The 21,359-nt window shown below is 37.6% G+C and overlaps 1 protein-coding gene across 2 annotated transcripts in view; it reads right to left on the reverse strand.

Annotated features, from left to right (window-relative positions):
- BBS9 (Bardet-Biedl syndrome 9) overlaps positions 1-21,359 on the reverse strand; it is a 310,665-nt gene that overhangs the window by 163,958 nt on the left and 125,348 nt on the right. For both annotated transcript variants that reach the window (XM_054726330.1, XM_008147385.3), the window contains exons 13-17: positions 16,651-16,753; positions 14,800-14,904; positions 12,160-12,174; positions 5,137-5,277; positions 727-822 (exon numbers count right to left, since the gene is read on the reverse strand). In XM_054726330.1, the coding sequence (XP_054582305.1) occupies positions 727-822; positions 5,137-5,277; positions 12,160-12,174; positions 14,800-14,904; positions 16,651-16,753 (460 nt within the window). The remainder of the gene's footprint in view (positions 1-726; positions 823-5,136; positions 5,278-12,159; positions 12,175-14,799; positions 14,905-16,650; positions 16,754-21,359) is intronic.

Consider the following 21,359-nt stretch of genomic DNA (forward strand, 5'->3'; position numbering starts at 1 on the left):
CAATTTCCCAAGGACATGTTGGCAACAATTTTTTAGTTTAACTAAAGAGAATAGTTTAACAAAAGAAATGTACAAAAATTATTCCATCACCCAAGTGAAGATTAAAGCTAATCAAAACAAAATGGTGTCACCCTGGCCAGGTGGCTCAGTTGGTGGGAGCGACATCCTGTGCACCAAAAGGTTCCCAGTTTGATTCCCGATCAGGGCACATGCCTAAGTTGTAGGTTCCACCCCTGTTTGTGGCATGTATGGGAAACAACCAATCAATGTTTCTCTCTCTCTCTCTCTCTCTCTCTCTCTCTCTCTCTCTCTCTCTGTCTCTCTCTCTCTCTCTCTCTCTCTCTCTCTTCCTCCTCCTCTCCCTCTAAAAAATAAATAAATAAAAATATATCCTCAGATGAGGATTTTTTAAAAAAAAGAATATATACACACATAAAAATTAATTCCAGTTTCTAATAGTCCCTAAAATCTAGTTCAGAATATACCTATCTCATAAACATTTTTCAATCCTTTAAATTCCTCCCTCAAACTATCCTCATCCCCAAACAAAGATAAATCTCTAATAAAATAGGACCTAGCTTTATAACTTTTATGTCCTATATACTTAATACTATGGCTCTCAGTTTTCAATATTTAGCTGAACACCACCCTTTGCGGAAACCCTTGGTGATGATGTAGTGCACTTAACAGAAAATTTCAAAAGCCATAACTCTATGGTTTACTTACGAGAGGTTTTAGAAGCAAGAAGAGTAACTTGGGAACCACCTAAGAATCGAAAACCCATTACATTCACCTGTTCATCTTCGGACTGATTGGCAAAGCCTGCAAAAAAAAGGTGGAGGGGAAAATCACCTTACATAATCATGAGGTAAGACAGTATTTGAAACAGGAAACTTAGCTGATGACAAGTATGTTTTATGTCACTAGTCATGTTTAAAGCCCACGCATGAATTAGATTAACTGATTTTCATGTTAGCTTCCAGTTGCTAAAATTTCTGCCTCATAAGAACTCTCTGAAATCATCTCATTTCCTTTCTCCTACTGGTTCATTCTAGGTCTAAGGTAGGAAATGCACAGGTGAACCTGGAACAGAAGCAAGGAAATGACCAGTAACTGGCAGAGTTGTGTGAAAAGGATGTAAGAGCCAATTTAAAGAGACTATCACTGACCAGAAGTGAAAATATTTAACTATCAAAAAATAATAGCTGCAATGGAGTGAAACACATCAAATATAATTAAAGGCCTGTGTTTATGTTGATACTAAAAAAATAAAATAAAATAAGCCAAATGATCAGTCTTGGAGGATTAGAGAATCAACCCTTTTTTTTTTTAATTGATTTCAAAGAGGAAGGGAGAGGAAGAGATAGATAGAAACATTAATGATGAGAGAGAATCATTGATCAGGCTGCCTCCTGCACACCCCACACTGGGGATCAATCCCACAACCCAGGCATGTGCCCTGACCTGGAATCGAACCGTGACCTCCTGGTTCATGGGTCGATACTCAACCACTGAGCCACACCAGCCAGGCAACTCTTTATTTTAAAAATTAGTAATAAACACAGGGAACTATGCATTTATGCTGGTAATCCTACGTATGCACTACATAACCCATAGTACATAAGGAAAGGTTCTCCACATAGAACTATTTCAGCCAAAAAATGAAGGAAGCTTGAAAGAAATAGAGTATAACTATTTTCAACTTCCAATGAATGAATGGATCTCAGCATTTAATATCAATGACTGAGACCATAACAAACAAAAAGAGACAAGCAGATATCTTGTCCCCCCTGCTGAAAGCATAAACCACCGTTCATTAAGCAATGTGGCCAAAATAATTAAGCTTAACTATTAGCTCTAGCTGCAACTGCAATTTACAGTCAACCAAGTGGACAGAGAAAATAAATATTAAACAACATCCCAGGGATGTAATCGGTGAAATTCAGAGTGTGAGAAACATAGGAAAAATAATATGTATTCTTCAACAAATAATTAAAAGGGAGATGAAGGGGTTAAAACCTATAGAAAAAGAGATACCAAAAATGTATATTAAAAAATTGAAAAATGTAAACCACATTTGAATCCTGACTCAAAACAAACAAAAATTAAATGTTGGAGACTTTCACTTCAGGCCAAGATGGAGAAACTGGAGCCACAGTTACCCTTCCATCTAAAACAACTTAAAAAAATGAGACAGAAAATATGAAATACTTTTTAAAATATATATTTTGATTGATTTCAGAGAGGAAGGGAGAGGGAGAGAGAGATAGAAACATCAGTGATGAGAGAGAATCATTGATCGGCTGCCTCCGACACACCCCACACTGAGGATAGAGCCTGAAACCTGAGCATGTGTCCTGACCGGGAATGAAACCATGATCTCCTGATTCACAGGTCAACACTCAACCACTGAACCACACCTGCCAGGCTGAAATACTTTTTGTTAATACATTGGAAATAAAGAATTGAACAGTGATCCCTTCCAAACAAGAAACAAACAGAGTGAGCCCTATGATTGCCCCAGTTTACTGCCTTGAGAAAGATCTGTAGGCCGCAAGACAGGTTGGGGAACCAAGGTGCAACCCAGGGTTCTCCCCAAGAAGGGAGATAGAATTGGGAGTCTGGAAAGATCAAAGTTGCACAAGTTCACAGGCAGGGTGTCAGAGAAGAGAGCGCGACAGAGAGAGGCCTGCGGAGATCTGCAAAGTGCCCCTGGAGTACATACCCCAATACCAATGAGTCCACACCTGTAAGGAAACTGCGTGAGGCTGAGGGAAGACCACCGAAAGAGATTGCAGGGAACATGGAACCTGTGATCCCACCCAGAGCCAGGAACCAGCCCTGTTCTCACTGGCCAGGGTACGAACCAGCCTAGTTCCCTAGGCATCGTGCAGAACACATGGAAGAGTTCACCCTCAGAAGTAGGTGAAGTTTGCCCTCGAATAAAATGTTGCTCCCATCCTGCCTAACACCACTTGAAAGGATCAAACTTTTTCAAGTAACTTAACAGTGTCTCAGAAAAAAAAAAGCTCAAGAAGTTTTAAGAGGAAAACTAAAGTACTCAGCACACAACTAGATAAAATTCAGAAGTTCTGTTCTTCAAACAAAAACTACAGGACATGCAAAGAAGGAAGAAATTACAATCCATAAGAGGGAGCGAATCAATCAGAACTAACTCAGAAACGACATGGATGACAGACTCACAGACAAGGGCATTTAAACAGTTATGTTGTTGTTGTGTATGTTCCAGGACATTCTATTAGAGACTTGGAAGATGGTTTTAAGAAGAAGAAAAGACCCATATCACTCTTGAGAGATGACAGCTACACTGTCTGAGGTGAAACACACGCTGAGTGGGAACACATCACACTCTGCAGAAGAAAGTGACTCGAATGTACAGCAACAGAAACCACCCAAAATACAGCGCCAGGAGAAACAAAGCTTAAAAAGACAGTATCACTGAAATATGGAACTCAAGGATAGTTTGATCCAACATGACTTGACATCAATACATAAAAGTCTTCTATATACCAAGAGTGAAAAATGGAAAAGTGAAAAAGTACCCAAGCGTGCTTATGTTGAACAATGATAGGATTCCAGCATGTTCAATATGAACACAGATCCAGGATCTCCCAAAAGGAACCAGCTATATCACATACATTGGATCTTGAAGGAAATTTTTTTTTTAAATCTGTCATTGAGTCCTATTTCTAAAGTAAGTAAGAAGCAAATATGTGCTGATGAGCCTAAGATACCAATAATATCAAAACAACTGAGCCCCAAATCAGGAGAAAAACGTACCTAAACTTTCCTAGGCTTACAGAGATTACCTCTCTGATTGAAAGCCTGCATTTTTATTCAGTCTCTGTGGGTTTCATCCATCCACAGTAAATGTCAACCACTCAGAAGCCAAGGTCTTCAACACTTTTCTAAGGCACCAATAGATTTGGTGTGTAGCATATAATTTCCTACTAAATTTCCAGGATAGTATAGGAGACCCAAGGAATTAATACATTTATATAAGATGTTATGAAGGTAGTAACTCTTCCTGCCTTCTTTATAATCCAAATTTGTTATAAGAAAATGACTAAGAAGGAAGGAAAGGGAAGGGAAAAACCAAAAGGTACAAAACTATTTGCTAACAATATACATATATATATATACCCAAACTCAAGTCAAACTAAAGAATAGATCAATTGTAATAAAAAGCATTCCATTTTGGAGGCTTTTCATTATACATAAACAATGCTTTTTAAACACTTCAAATTCATAAAAAATAAACTGTAAGCACTTTAAGTAGTTAATAACACAAAAGTTGACTTACCATAAATCGCTAAAGCTTGTGGGAAATACTCTTTGTATTCTAAATCCTACCCACTAATGCAAGGGTGAGGATGCACCTCAGAGTCAATGGTGACGATTTTTTAATGAGGGATTTGAAAGGGTTGATTTAATTCCCAGATTTGTTTTTTTAATTCCACCCCATCACCAGGAAAGTGACTAGATGGGTACATTAGAAACGTGGTTACTGCAGATGCTGCCTCCAATTAATGCCTCTCTTTTGTAAGTTACTCAGAGAGAAACTGACACCTGGAGAAAGTCACACCTTCACAGATTACCCCAAATGTTCACTGTGACACTGAAGCTTTATATACGGAGCCCCTTCTAAGCAATTAGGGCCAGAGAACGAACACTCCCCCCCTCCAGCTGCTGCCGGCAGCAGAACCACAAAGAGCCTGAGATACCTACTTAGGCGATTACTTTTCAGGGGCATAAGACTGTGCTTTAAAAAGGTACCTATCCAGAAACCTACAATGAAAGTGAATAATAAATATTTACATTCCAAGCCAAAAAATTCCACAGTCTCAAGAGAAACATTTGATGTTCTCATCTCTGAATACTGAAACAAAATAATGATTATACTAATTTTAATCAAACTTAAAAGGTACACCTCATTACTTGTTGATATAAGCTATTCGCCTTTGAACAGGCCAGGGAAAAATCCTGGAGGCATTTTTATATTCTGACTTAACAATTATCTGATAATTACCCCATCATTACCTGCTGGTGAAGGATTCCATTCTAAATTCTTAACATTTCTGATATATTACAGGCATGTTACTTCAGAAGGCCTACCTGGAAAGAGACTGAGAAGGCTGACGGGAGGTTTGTTGGTATCAATCGTTAGTTTGTGGCTTGCAATTTTTGAAGGTTGGCCTGGGAGACAGATTAATTTCAGGGGAAGTCTGAATTTACATTGGGTAACCCGAGGAATGCCTGAAATAAAAAGAGAGAAACGCAGAGTCATGAATGTGTCAAATAATTTGATACACAAAATATCTGTACTACTAGTAGTCTGAGTAGCAACGTATCCTAGTATAAAAGTTTGCTGCCTGCCTATTTTCTCTAGCATAACTGAAGTAACTGCACATTATCATAATTCACATTTTTATATTATTGTCAAAAAGCAGAAGGCAATATCAAGGATCACTGTAAGTTATATAAATGTCTAATCAGTATGCTGTACACCTGAAACTAATATAATATTGAATGTCAACCATAATTTAAAAACTAAAAAGATAAAGAGTACTAGTATTGCAGAATTTTTTAAAAGTGAAAGGCAGAAATAAAATCTTAGACCACAGGCATGAGGTCTGCCTTTAATAGTAATACCATATTTTTAAAATCATCATGCTTCAACACTGAATATAGAGTTATAGTCAATTACTGAACTATCTTTAAACTAAGACCTTCAAAGTTCTAGCCCTAATTTAAGATTCTCAGCTAAGAAGAGCAATGAATATGAAATTTACATCAGAAAGACTTTATATGACTATATTTCATAATTTCTCTACCACCACACACAAATTTTTTAACCTTTAGCTTTTTTTACTTACTGAAAATCAAATTACAATTAACAATTTGCAATAAATTACAACATGAAAGCAGAATTTGTTCTACTTAAGATCTACTGAAGTTCATGACATTTTATACAGTAATATTAAGAATATTACCTTCATATGATTCAATTTTTCTCAATCCACTTAACTTTACATATCAGTTGAGTGACATTTTTAAAGGCTTCCATAGTCACTCAATTGTCAGATTTTGTTCTCTATGTATACAGGCATATTTAAATAGGTAACTGAACAATACATAACAATGAAGACTTTTATGTCAGGATTAAAAGTTTTTTAAAATCAATTCCTTTCAATATTTTTACAGAGAACGATACTGAAACCAAAGCAAAGTTGGTTCTCTACTTATAAATCCAGAAAAGCAATTCTACAACTTTAGTTTTCTCTCCTTTTAGTCTAGGGTTCTGTTTTTGACGGGGTAAGATAAAAGGTAATATACAGAAGCCTGTATCTCAGGACCTGCTGTACTCTCCTTGATGGGGCCACACATTCATCCCTTTATTGCCTTACCGTGGAGTCAGTGAGCAACTTAGAAATAGTAAAGCAAGAGCAGTTGGAGTTTGGGGACATGATTCCAAATTAGCAACATATTTTGTTTAAGCCGGTTGGAGTTGAGTGGCTTACTCTACATCCAAGCTGGGACTATACTTTTCAGTATTACTTGTTCAGTGGGATAGCGAGAGATCAGCAGCAATGGAAACACGTTGATATATGAGGTCAATTACAGACTTTTTCAGAGCATGGGGAGCGTATTTGTCATTCTCCAACATAATCTATTATCCATCAAATTTTACGTAGCTCATTTTTTGCTCATAACCAACAGATGTTTAATTCACTTCTGGAATCCTAGATGCAAAGTATAACTGTGGCTCTTCAGAAAGGTCCCAGGGTATTATACCCTGACATTCTGTGAGATTTTAAAGGCATGTTTATTTGTACTTTGCAATGGCAAAAAAAATTTTTTTTTAAACCTCACCCAAGGACATTTTTTCATTGCTTTTTAGAAAGAGCAGAAGGGAGGGAGGGGAGAAAGAAAAGGAGAAAGGGAGAGAGAAAGAGGGAGAGGGAGAGAGAGAGAGGAGAGAGAAAGGGAGAGGGAGAGAGAGAGAGGGAGAAGAGGGAGAGAGAGAGAGAGAGAGAGAGAGAGAGAGAGAGAGAGAGAGAGAGAGAGAGAGAAACATCGATGTGAAAGAGACACATGGATTGGTTGCCTCCCGCATGCACTACAGCTGGGGCCTGGGATCAAACCTGCAAACCAGGTACATGCCCTTGACTGGGAATTGAACCCCCATCCCTTGATGTGCAGGCCAAGACTCTAACCACTTAGCACACCAGCCAGGGCAATGGTAAAATGTTTTGACTCAAAATATTATGGTAGCATGATCTAAGCTACTGCTTATGAATTTTTCCAATTTCATATATTCCATATATCTCCAAATTATGGAACTGTACCTACTAATATATTTCCTCTACGATAGATAAATTAAAGCCTCAAAACCTGAAACCTATCTTCATTTCCTTCATTTTTAATGAATAGTAGGGGGAAATGCTTCACCTTCTGATAACTCTTTTTTTTATTTCTTTATTGATTAAGTTATTACATACATGTCCTCATCCCCCCATTAGCCTCCCCCATCCCCCCACTCAACTCTTTATGCACAAAAATAAGCAATCTTCTATGTACTTGGAACCAAAGTCTGAGCTAATTGTTTAAACAAAATCTGGCTGTAAATGTGCTTCTAAAACTATACTGCTAAAACCAGTGGCTCTGTTTCACTGGACCGGGTACTGATTGAATTTGTGGTAAAAAATGTAATCATGATCAACAACACTAGCCTTATGCTAATGAGCCTATATCTGAATATTGGTACTAAATCTCTAAGAACCTAGAGCTAAAGAAACTGGTGGTGTATATATGTTTTCAGAAACTGGAACAAATCACGAATAAACCTAACAAGGGAAATACAATATAACTCAATTCACAGTCCAGTGAAGTCAGTTAATGACAGTGTGTTGGGTCCAAGCCCCTCTGCCAGGGACTGGACCTCCTTGGACGCCAGGTATTCGACAGAGAAGCCATGAGAAGTTGTGGGTATATAAGAGAGTCTTTATTGTAGCCCAAGCTCTGACAGGAGCTTTTAGACAAAGCAGTTCTTCAAAGTAAAGTCCCATTCAGTCGCCATACACCGGCTAGGTAACAATACATCTTTCCTACAAAGTAGCAGTAGGAGCTACACAGGAGCCATCTTTAGAGCTACAGCCTCACTAAGCAGCTGCCTCCCAGCCCCCGTGCCTGCTGCTCAGTAACATACTTTAATACTAACTTAGGCAAAAGAGGCTTCTTGCCAAATAGTGACCTCGCTATTTTGGGTTATAGAAGGGCACGCTTGTGCAGCACACGTACAGTAAGGTAGCTGTGTCCTTGCTTCTTGCACCTGCCTATAGTAACTTAGCCTTGAACACTCCCGATTAGGATTCCCACGCTATCTAGGCAGGGTACTTACACAGTATCACACATTTGGGCAACAGTCTACAATTGCTAAGATTTGTAGAACCCTCCAGAATTCCCTTTTTCTCTAGGAACTGTAAACCTGTTTCATAGCACATTTGGAAAACGTTATTTTGGAAAATGATACTTAAAAATTTGATTATAAAATGATGGCACCTTGAAAAGTTTTACCATGTGGGGGGAGGGGGCGGGGAAGAGATATAAAATCTGCCCGGCTGGCATGGCTCAGTAGTGACGGTTCCATTCCCTGTCAGGGCACATGCCTGGGTTGCGGGTTCGATCCCCAGTGTGGCGAGTGCAGAGGGCAGCCGATCAATGATCCTCTCGCATCATTGATGTTTCTATCTCTCTCTACCTCTCCCTTCCTCTCTGAAATCAATAAAGAAATATTTAAAAAGAAAATATTAGCCCTAACCAGTTGGGCTCAGTGGATAGAGTGTCGGCCTGCAGACTCAAGGGTCCCAGGTTCCATTCCGGTCAAGGGCAAGTACCTTGGTTGCGGGCACATACCCAGTAGAGAGTGTGCAGGAGGCAGCTGATCGATGTTTCTCTCTCATCGATGTTTCTAACTATCCCTCTCCCTTCCTCTCTGTAAAAAAAAAATCAATAAAATATATTTTAGAAAGAAAATATTAAATCCTTCAGAAACAAGTTTAAAGAAACCATATCTTTTTTTAAAAAATCACAATGCCAGTACTTTACATTATTTCTCATCAAATTAAAAACCAAGCATTTCAAAATACAATCTCTAGTATTTAGTTGCGGGGTTTATCAGACACACATTTCCATTGAGATTTACATTTTCTTGAGAATCTTGAAATGTAAATTTGGCTACAATTATTCTTCAGGCTACCAGTGTACATAAGAACCTGAAGCCAGAGACAAGTGGAGATATGTGTGAGTGTGCACATGTGTGCATCTATAATAAGGAAGGAAAGAATTACATGTATTCAAAGACTTTCAACTAGCTTTCAGCTCAGTTGAAAGAGCCTAATTGGCCTAACTTTGCCTACCATCAGCGATATTTTCTCTATGTTGTTGGCAAACAGGATTATTCAACTCAATTTTAAGCTGAGAGAAAAGAAAAATGTGGTCATTTATAATATTCAAATATTGGCCTACTCATTCATCAGACTGACTTTGTGCTGCCGTCTTGACCAAGTATAATCGCCTCCCCTTCAAACACTTCCCTCGCAAGCCTGCTAGAGGAAACGGGCAGTTGCAACTACTTGGTACGATTAATCACAACATTATTTAACACTGAGAAAGAGAAGTCACATCAAAACCACTCCTGATGGAAGTATTTTTCCAGGAAGAGAATTCTAACTACACCTGGCACACCCAAGAGCCCAGTATCACTGTCAAGAGGGAAGCCAAAATGCACTTTAAAATGGGGGGGCGGGCATATATTTCAAAGTAGAATAACTACGTATATGCATTACACTTCCACATAACGCCTGGAGCACTCTTTCCAGGGGCCTGCTAGAATCATTTCATACTGAAAACAAGGCGCCCCGAGCAGTAGCGGTGTCTGGTAGCCAGAACTTCCTTGATCCCTTCCTGTTATGTCTGGCTACGTACTGTGCTCCATCTGCAGTCCTGTTACACCTCCCATGTCATGTAACTTTAATGCAGAAATAATGGGGACTAACTCTTATGGGACAACATAAAACCTCGTTTGCTTCCCTCTTCTCCATGAGTAAAAGCAAGACTGCTTATCTGCACTGCGGCCTGAACAGATCAGGCCAATGAAACGGACCGTCTTTGAAATATGAAGCCTTGTGTGCAAAGTGAAAGCTCAGTGGCAACCTTTATTTTCTTGCCTGCTAGCTGAAACTGGGTGTTTCAACGCGACTCCCCAAAGCTTAATTATAATTTTAAAATATATCATGAGATTATTTACAACCAGCTTTAGCTTTGTACTGAAATACTCAAATTTCCATATATTGTGATTTTTCCCTCTAATGGTTGGGACTGAATTTACAGTAAGAGGGAATAAATTACTTTCAATGATAACCTTAACTGATATTTTTAACCTAAAACAAATCATTTCAATAATAGTATGAATATGGCATTTTACAAAAGTTAGTGCAAATTTTATCAGCTATGTGCAATCTTGCAAAGTAAAATATAAATATTATTTATTAATAATAGTTTTTTAATAACCCAAATTCTAATTTGACTAGTTTACTTTATGTTATTAAGCTAATCACATACTTCTGTTAAAATATTTCTCATGTAAGTGCATTTTCACCTTCCAAATACTATGCAACTAAGGTTGTTGGCATCACCAAAACTTTGAGTAAATATTGCCATTATCTTAAAGTATTTATATATTTATTATTAATGAATTAACATTGTTATCTAACATTTACCTTAAAATAGCTAATATGAAGATAAACCACCAAAAAAAGTCTGTGTCTAGGAGGAAAATAATCAAAGTAGAAGATTCTTTCTTTTTATATATATTTTTAATTATTTTTTAATATATATTTATTTACTTATTTCAGAGAGGGAGAGGGTGAGAGAGAGAGAGAAACATCAATGATGAGAGAGAATCATTGATCGGCTGCCCACAACCCAGGCATGTGCCCTTGACTGGAATCGAACCCAGTACCCTTCAGTCCACAGGCTGACACACTATCCACTGAGCCAAATCAGCTAGGGCAGAAGATTCTTTTAGAGTGCCTGTCATTTATCCTAATATTGTATAATTCAAAGATAAGTGCTCGAACCTATCTCTCAAAGAGCTCAAAATCCACTAGAGGACTCAAAGGAACAAACTTAATGAAATTCACATTATGGTCAGTTTTACAGTAGACTCACTCATAAACAAAGGTTTGGAGGAATACAAAATGGGTTAACAATTCACACTGACCCGGACAAGTTCAAGGGGTCAGACCCGGAATGGCATTCCCCCATAAATTCTAAACAAGACAACGAACAGGCCCACAGAAGAGCACCCTGGCATGCTGACCAGAGACAGAGGTGGGTTTGTTGGGGCACAGAGAAAACAGACAATTTAGAACTCCGTGGCAAACACCTTGTGTCCCTTACTATTTCTTCCTTTTAGTAAAATACGATAACAGAGCATACAGGTAAATCACCAGTCATTTGAAGAAATCATTTGTCAATGACGTGATTTTTTTTTTAAGAGTCATGGACCTTCATTCTTTCTCATGACTCTGCTGAATGACAAGTCTCTATGGGAGGAAACATGTAGTATACTCTCCATAGTCAGATCAAGGAAATGAATCATCCTTAAAGAGGTTTCTATAGTTAAAATAGCAGTCCATAGAATGAAATACTGCCATTTGCCACAACACCAATGGACCTTGAGAATATTATGCTAAGTGAAATAAGTCAGTCAGAAAAGACTAAGAACCATATGATTTCACTCATACGTGGGATTTAAGACTAAAACTCGTGGACACAAACAGCAGTGTGGTGGTTGTCAGAGGGAAGAGGGTCGGGGATGAGTGGGGTCTTCATATATGGTGACAGGAGAAGATCTGAGTTTGGGAGGTGGGCACACAGTGCAAAATGCAGGTCCTATAACATAGACACCCACACCTGAAGCCTGTATGATTATATTAACCAATGTCACCCCCCCAAATTTAAAACAATAGCAGTTTATAAAAACAGTTAATTCATGTTATAATACCAACTCAATTCACTGACCACATTTCAGTTCAGAAATTCATTTAGTTCTAAATCATTTTTCTTACCTACCTTCAGGACTTCGATCTACCCATCAGAGGCAATGCAGAAAGGGTTAGGGGAGAAAGAATGCAACAAATTACTTATGGTAAAATTACAACACAAATTTAATACATATCTGCTTAAAAATATAAATTAATTTTTTAAGATTCTCACTGATGATTTAAATTGCTCTCCAATAAAAATGAGTTAAGGTTAATCCACAATTGATGAGTAAAACATGAATAAATGAAATCTAACAATATATCTGCACATCCATTCTCAGAAGTCCATGGGGGTGTGCTATTCCAGTGCAAAAGTAGCAAAAAGAGATAAAGATATACGATATAGCCAAATCACAAACCAAACCAAGTATATAAATGGCATCAAGAGCATTAAATGCATTGTTGGGAAAACAGTTGCATGAAAGACCAAATACATAATCATAATATTTCCAGTTAGTCTTGCTTATATTATCATTTCAGCAGTAGATACCACTATGCTGTAATGTCTTTGGGTAAGTGGGAGCTTGTCTTGCCATTCTTTTACTTCTATCGACTTTTTTTACTTTAATTTCTAATATACTTTCAACCAATTAATGCTATGCTCTTTTGTTTAGCAATAATTTACTGCTTTTTAAATTCTGTCTATAGAAAAGCATAATAGCTAAAAATGGTACATGCAACAATAAGCTCACAGACTTATTTTACAACTTTATAATACATTTTATAATATATTTTGTCCACTTTGAAAATGTACTAAAGTTATAAAATCAACTCAGAGCATAAAATTGTCAATACATAAGCCTGAAAATTCCCTTAGGCAAAATAAAAACTACAATAATTATTAAAAACATTGCTAAAATAAGCAAAGTGGGCATCAGTAGAAAGGAAAAAAACAAGAAAACTGCATAGAAATATTTTTAAAATGTAACATTGCTGAAATACCTTATTATCAGTTACACTACATTTAACCTTATTTTTGGCTAAATGACAAAAAGCAATGACGAATTCTCTTCTACCAATCAAATGTCAAACTGTTACTATGAGAAATTAACTATACAAGAAAAATATATAAAATTGATTGACTCAATTAAATTAAAACATAATAATTAAATTTCAACTGGACTAAAGATAACCTTTTCCCCTTTTTTTCCAGCTTTATTGAGATATTATTGACATATGTAAGTTTAAGCTACACAATGTGATGAGTTGATACACTTATATATTGCAAAAAGATTACCACTATAAAATTAGTTAACCTTTTGCACTCGGATGTCAAGTGTGACTCGACACAGTTAGCATCGGTAGCAGCTCGTATGTCGAGCCACACTCGACACGTAGTTTCACCGCGGGGGGAAGGGGGATTTTTGTCTATTTTTCCAGTATCTTTTCTTGTTTTCATTAGCATGAAAGGACAAGTAAAATGTAAATGCCGTCTCAACTGATGCCAAAAAAGAAAAAATGAAAAACCGATAACGCATGTGAAATTTATTAGGAAACTAGTACATGATCTTGTTGGAGAATTCAGAGATGGTACACTAACTTCCAGGGGTAGATTATTATCCACTAACTTAGAGCAACGTTTAGATGGAAAGCTCCATATAATCACACCTCTCCCTAACAAAAAGCACAAAGATTGTGTTGTTTGTTCTAACAGAAAAATCAAAGGAGGAAGAAGAGAGATGATTTATATTTGCGAAACATGTGAATGTAAACCAGGTCTTCATGTGGGTGAATGTTTCAAAAAATATCACACCATGAAAAATTATAGAGATTAAAATTACTCTTTGAATGTATCAATAATTTGAAATATAAAAAAATCCAAATAAATAAGTTTGTGTGAAAAGAAACTCCAGTTTTTTATTCTACTGCCGTGCTTTGTAAAATCTGGGGTATTTAAAAAATTAAATCCCGAGTAGAATAAAGGAATCGACAAAAAAGCAAGCGAGTGCAAAGGGTTAATATCTCCTTCTCGTCATATAATTATCATTTTTTGTGGTGATAACATTTGAGATCTACTCTCTTAGCAACTTTCAAGCATATCCTACAGTACTGTACATTATAGTCATCACACTATACATTTAGACGACCCCCCCTCCCGGAACTTACTCATTCTAGAAGTATGAATCCTTTGACTAACATCTTCCCCTTTTACACACCTCCCCCGACCTTTGGCAACCATCATTTCATTAAAGATAAACTTTTTAATCTAAAAAGAGGTTGTTGTTCTTAAATACAGATCAAATTATACTAGGTCTGCTCTTAAACTGACTAAAGGGTAATAAGTCACTAAAACAATATCTAAAACTCTGAATACTAATCTAATGTTAGACTAACCCATAATAGTCTTTCATTTAGTCAGACTAGGTTTTTCTCTTTAGTTCAAATAGATAAAGTATGACTATATACCATTCTTCTAGTGAGAGTAAAAGTATATCATACTTAGTATTAACTGAAAAAATAGAATCAAACATTAGGTATAGAAATCCACTAAATAGACTTACCACTAGTTATTCATAATACATTAACGTAACTTGGACATACAATTTTATGTAACACTAGAAAAGAATATTTTTTCATTTAATAATATTTTACAACGTGTTTCCCCATCTTACCACTTAAACATTTCACTCATAACTACAAGTGCAAAGGAGTGATTAATCTTGTTTACCTGTTGGTCTGGCATAAGAAACAACAGCATTTCCTTCCAATTCAGGTGGTGCATAACTTCCTTTCAGAAAAACAGAGAAGGCCACTGTTCTAGTCATCTCTGGTGCTATAAGCAATATGAAAGTAATGGAAGTTACATAATTATGGACAGTGATTATTAACAGCCGCTCAAATTAGGCCTATATTGTATGCCAGCTACTGTCCTAAGCACTTCACATGGGTTAATTCACTTAATCCTCACAATGACCCTATAAAGGTGGGTGGTATTATTGTCCCCATTCCTTTCTTTTTTGTTATTGTTGTTGAGGGGGGGTGGAGGGAGAGTGTGCAGGAAGAAACTGGCTAGAGAGTGTAAGAGGCCTGCCCAAGGTCATATAGCTAAGACACAGCTGGGAACTGACTTCAGAGAAGGGTGCCGAACACTCTACACTACTGCTTCTAACTTTGCTCAGTGAGCAGGCAGCATGGACAGGGACAAGGGCACACAAAAGGGCAGGAGACTGTGGGAGTGGGGAACAGCACTTTATCATGGTCAGGACAAGACTGCAGGGGAAATCCAAGGAGGGGACTGGACGTGATGGAACTACAACTATAGAGACAGCAGATGGCACATAGCCTTCTGTCATCACGCATTTGATCTCCAACCTGCGCTAGAAAGCCCTAACAGGTTTGTAACTGGAAAAATCAATTGTTCAGAATGTGTTTTAAAAAGATAAATTGAAAGTATTGTAAAAATTTAGAAAATAGCCCAGCCGGTGTAGCTCAGTGGTTGAGCATCGACATATGAACCAGAAGGTCACAGGTTCGATTCCTGGTCAGGGCACATGCCCAGGCTGTGGGCTCAAACCCCAGTGGGGGGCATGCAAGAGGCAGCCAACCAATGATTCAATGATTCTTTCTCATCATTGATGTTTCTACTTCTCCCTTCTTCTCTGAAATCAATAAAAATACTTTAAAAAAAATAAAAATTAGAAAATAAAATGAGAAACCAATTGTTAGGTATCACATCCAAGGCTACTTCGGCCATTCAACCATTCCTTCACTCATTCAATGAATAATTTACTGAGTTCCCACTATCTAACAGACATTCAGGTAAGAGTTGGTTATAAAAGGCAAAAAAGAGCGAGATGTCCTTGACTTCGTGAATAAGACATAGGCTCCCCAGCTAAACTGTGGCAGTAAACAAAGAAAGATAATTCAGAAATCACTTTAACAGAATCAGTGACAACTCAGATGTGAGTGGGAGCGGATAAGAGATTCTATGCCGAATAAGAGTGGCCCCTACTTTAGGCATTATTGTAGATACCTTACATAGATTCATTTTTTTCATTAAATCCTCAAGACAGCCCTACAAGAAAGACATCATTATCCCTTTCTGGAGATTTAAAAAAAAACGGAGGCTCCAAGTAATTACTAAGGTAGTTTGCCCAAGGTTACACATAGAGTGAGAGTCAGGGCCAGGATTCAAATTCCGGCCAGACTCCAAAGTCAATATTCTTTCTTCAAACATTCCTGATTCAATAAATAGCTCACTAGAGAAACACTAATAAAGAAAGCCTTCCAAATTACAGTGTTTAAGTACAATTACAGGTCCACCTAGTTAAGGAAAGCCCTTGGAAATCTGTAATTACTTCAGACTCAACAACCATTCATTCAATGTCCATGCTTGATGCTTAGAGGGAAAACACCATAAGCCAAACAACACAAGCATTAATTTCAGGAAGATACCAGTCTCACGATTCAGACAAGAAATATATCCATGAAATGAACACACTAATAAAAAAAAATTTAATTTAAAAAAAAAAGACAACCTCAAACTATGATAGACTTTAAGCCAAAACCAAGCACTCACCGGTAAATTCAAAAGTGAATTGGTCACGTGACAATACCAAAGGTGGCTGCACATAGACTGATAATTTGGCTTTTTGCAATGCCACTCGATTCTGCAGTGTAACCTAAGGAAATAGAAATTGTTAGTAACTAAAAGTTATATTCTACCAAAATTAATAAACTATCACAACTACTTAAAAATCACTACAAGTAATTAGGAAACATCATCTAAAAAAAAAAAAAGAAGAAAGAAAGAAAAGCTACAAAACATAACATGTAACATAAGTGGTAGACTGAAGTGTCCTACTCAGTTAGAGACTGGCCCTGGAGTTAAACAGACTTTCCTCCAAGGAAGACACAGGAAAGGCCAAAAAGCACATGAAAAAAATGCTCAATATCTTTAACCGCTACAAAATACAAATTCAAACCACAATGAGCTACTACTACACAGCCACTAGAATGCTAAAATCAAAAGGTCAGATAAAATAGGTGCTAGAAAGAACGTGGAGAAATTAGAACCCTTATATATTCTGATGGGAATGTAAAATAGTACAGCCACACACAAAGTCTAACAGTTTCTTTAAAGATTAAACATAAATTTACCATAAAATCTCACAATTCCATGTCAAGAGAAATGAAAACATATGTTCATGCAAAAACTTGTACACAAAGGTTCAAACCAGCATTATTCAAAAGTAGAAACAACCCCAATGTCCATCAACTGATGACTGGGTAAACAAAATACAGTATATCCATACAATGAAATACTAATCGGTAATAAAAAGAAATGAAGTGCTGACACATGCTACCACATGGACAAACCTTAAAAGTAATATGCTAAGTAAAAGGAGCTCGACACAAAGAAACACATATTGTATGATTTCATTTATATGAAATGTCCAGAATAGGCAAATCTATAAGGACAGATATAGACTTGGAGTTGCTGAGGGATGGAGAGGGGTTATGAGGGAGGATTGGGAGAGAAGGGAGCAGGAAGTGACAGCTAATAGGAATGGGGCCATTTTTAAGGGGAATGAAAATGTTTTCAAATTAAATTATGGTGATAGTTCAACAACACTACAAATATGCTAAAAATCACTGAATTATGTACTTTTAATGAGTAAAATGTATAGTATCTAAATTACATCTCAATAAAGCTATTAAAAATGTTCTACCATTATCCAGGTGATTACTTTGTAAGTTATATAAATGCCTAATCACTGTGCTATACACCTGAAACTAATATATTGTATGTCAACTATAATTAAAAACTATTTTTCATTTCAATTAATTTTTCTAATTTAAATTTTTAACTTAAAAATGTTCTATCAAAAGCAAAAAAAAAGTATCTGCCCTCAATGGCTGATAAATAATTACATCATGAAATATCATATGTGTTCACTCTTCTTTTCATATAGATGTGGCATCATGAATTATTTATCTTATCCAGTATCAGTATATTACATTGTACATAAGTCAATTATTCTCTAAAGATTTCCTTACTTTGCCCAGCCAATGTAGCTCAGTGGTTGAGCGTCGACCTATGAACCAGGTGGTCACAGTTCGATTCTCAGTCAGGGCACATGCCCAGATTTCAAGCTCGATCCCCAGGGTGAGAAGTGAAGAAGGCAGCCAATCAATGATTCTCTCTCATCATTGATGTTTCTAGCTCTCTCTCCCTCTCCCTTCCTCTCTGAAAACACTAAAAAATATATATTTAATAAAAAAGGCTTCCTTACTTTTCCTTAAGGAAAGTAGTCTTGAAATTTCTCTTAAGTAAAAGACTTGTATCACCTATTCCTTAATTATATATATATACATACATACATATAATAGAGAAACCATATACAGCAATATACAACTGGCCCACAAACATTATATATATACTAGAGGCCCAGTGCACGGATTCGTGCACCGGTGGGGTCCCCCAGCCTGGCCTGTGCCCTCTCACAATCTGGGACCCCTTGGGGGATGTCAGAAAACTTGGGCGCATATTCGGCCTGATCCCCGCATGCCAGGCCGAGGGACCCCACTGGTGCACGAATCCATGTCCCAGGCCTCTAGTATGCATATCAGATCTTTGGTTAATCTCTTCCCGCCCACCCTCTCCCCTCTTCCCTCTAAGATTCATCAGTTTGTTCCATGTTTCCATGCCTGTTTATTGAGCGTCTGCCCCCTGGTGGTCAGTAAGTGTCATAGCTACCAGTTGAATGGTCAAACAGTCACTTAGGCTTTTATATATATATATAGATAATCAGATTCAGTGAATATCCTGAATTAATTTTAAAGAATGTGGATATTTGTACAACTTAAAAATAAGTCAAACATGAAATTTTGACTTGCACAGAAAAAATTTTAAAGGACAACTATTGACACAGATAAATACAATAAACACAGCAAATGAACAATGAACCCTCAGTTGTTACTTTATCAGCCCTGGGAATACATGAGGGGAATCTGCATCCCACGAACAGAGCTTCCTCAGTGACGTCTGACCATTGTAAACCTACTGCCTTTTCAGTCAAACCCTGACGGCAGTTATGAGAAGAAATCAGATATGCACCACAGACAACATTCTTTCAAAGAGCTAGTCCCCTGGACAAATGGAACACAATCTAAATATTTTCTATTAATAATAATACAATGCTAGCCTATACATATATTTTTTAATTACACTGATAACCATTAGCAGCTTTCTATATTCATAGAACCATGCTAATAAATTATTTATGTGCGTTATCTTATTTATTATTTACAACATGGTGAAACAGCTACTATTACTATATGCCATTTTATAGAAAAGAAAACTGTGGCTCAGAGAGGCTAAATAATTTGCCCAGGGCCATTCTGTTTGTAAGTGGAGGAACCACAGTTTAACTTCTGGCTGCCAGAATCCAGAGCCCATGCTCTTAATCAACTGGGGCTAAGTCTCAAAACAACTCTGCACATGAACAAGTGCCCCCATTTTACAATTTAAAGACAGAGCTTCAGAGAAGCTAAGTGCGTGCCCATGACCATCAAGCCAGTATGTGCAAGAGAGCTGAAAACTCGGTTTTGAAAGTGGACATGAACAATCTTGGAAGCAGTCGTGGGCCATGTGTAAGAGAGCAGACACACTGACTGCCTGACCTGGCCACGTGAACTCAGACCAAGGTCACACAGCTTTTCATTGTCACAAAAGTGTCTGCATTTGGTTTAGAGGCACAACCGTGAGAGCTCTCCTACATGGACTTACAGAACCCCAACAATAGCGAGGCCCTTTCCAAAGTGAATCAAGGAGATGTGGGACGAAAATAACTACAGGAACAAAGAAGAGCTGTGTTTGAGCCAAAAAAAGAGTTAAAGACTTGGCTAGATCGTAAACTTCATATTTTAAGAGAAAAATAATTATAGAATATTAAGGGGAAAGTATAAAACATTAATACAAGAATTTTCCATGCTCTTTTCTGCTCCTAACAAAATGAAATATGATCCTTAGGAAACAGAATACTGAATTTTTATCCTCGGTGTATAACCAGGACCCAAAGGCCAGGTCTGAACAAACCACTCTCCCATCAGGCACACATACTCAAGGTAGCCACATCTTCGCTCACGTGGAACGGATGGAAACATTTTCTCAATTAACAGGATTTATTATGATGGAAACGTGCATGCTTATATATCTTGGCTGCTGTTGTTATAAAAGGCTAGAAGGGGAGATTTATAGCAGAAATGTGTATAGAAACTGTCAGAGCGAATCAGGAAGGCATTGTGTCTGCTGCGGAAGTCCGGCTGACCGTGTGCAGCCCTGTGTGGTGCCTTCTTTGTCCTGCTCTTACAGTGTCTGTCAATAAAGGAGCGTTAGGAATGGCTTAGTCGTTCTCAAACGCAGTAACCCCGCCAGTAAAAGAGACTTTCCCGGTAGAGTCACGCCAGCATTTGGAGGTGGCTATTCCACCTGAGAGCCTAAGAGCGACCTGGGACAGAAAGGTGTGTTTCCTTACAGCCATCAGCAGTAGCTGGGGGGGGGGGGGGGGGGAGATTAGCATGAGCAAAGTTATCTGGTTGAGGTACAAGACTTTTCTGCAATTTATAGTGTGTGCCTGAGTTATTATGTGTATGTGTCTGAACAGTATCAGTAGATAGACATAAAAAGGGTTTCCCCACACAAGTCTATAGATCATTCCTGGAACTCTGAAGGGTTTCTTTTTTCTTAAGTGTTTGATTTCTTGCCACTAATGCTTTTCCAGACTCAGAAGTATTAATGAGATAGAGCCTTTGATTGAATAGGGGAGGGAGACTGGGGAAAGACCACCCTTGTTTCCAGTGGCAAGAATCCAAAAAAATTAGCTTAGGAAACTGTTAAAAGATTGGGCTCCCTTCAACTTCTACCACAGAGCCCCACACTAGGGCCACCCGCTGGGCCCAGAGTAAGCGAACACAATTGGTAGAGCCTGGTACCCTGTCAAGCTCCTCCAAGGACAGCAACCCATAATCTAAGAAAATATGAGGCCCTGTCCAAGTTTTGACTGAGCGAATCGCCAAGATCCACAACTTTCCCTGGCTCCAAGCTCTGGGCAGTGATAAATATTGTCAGCTTAATAATGTGCTGACTGATTACCACACTTTAATCTAAATGCCTTAAGAGGGTTCTACATTTGAGTCCTAGTCTAAAATTCTACAATGACGGGACTAAAAATTTTAACCAAAACCACATCCTTCTTATTCTATTTTTTCAGGACTATCAATTTG

This window comes from Eptesicus fuscus, chromosome 14 (genome assembly GCF_027574615.1).
Source record: "Eptesicus fuscus isolate TK198812 chromosome 14, DD_ASM_mEF_20220401, whole genome shotgun sequence".
Classification (NCBI taxonomy): Eukaryota; Metazoa; Chordata; class Mammalia; order Chiroptera; family Vespertilionidae; genus Eptesicus; species Eptesicus fuscus.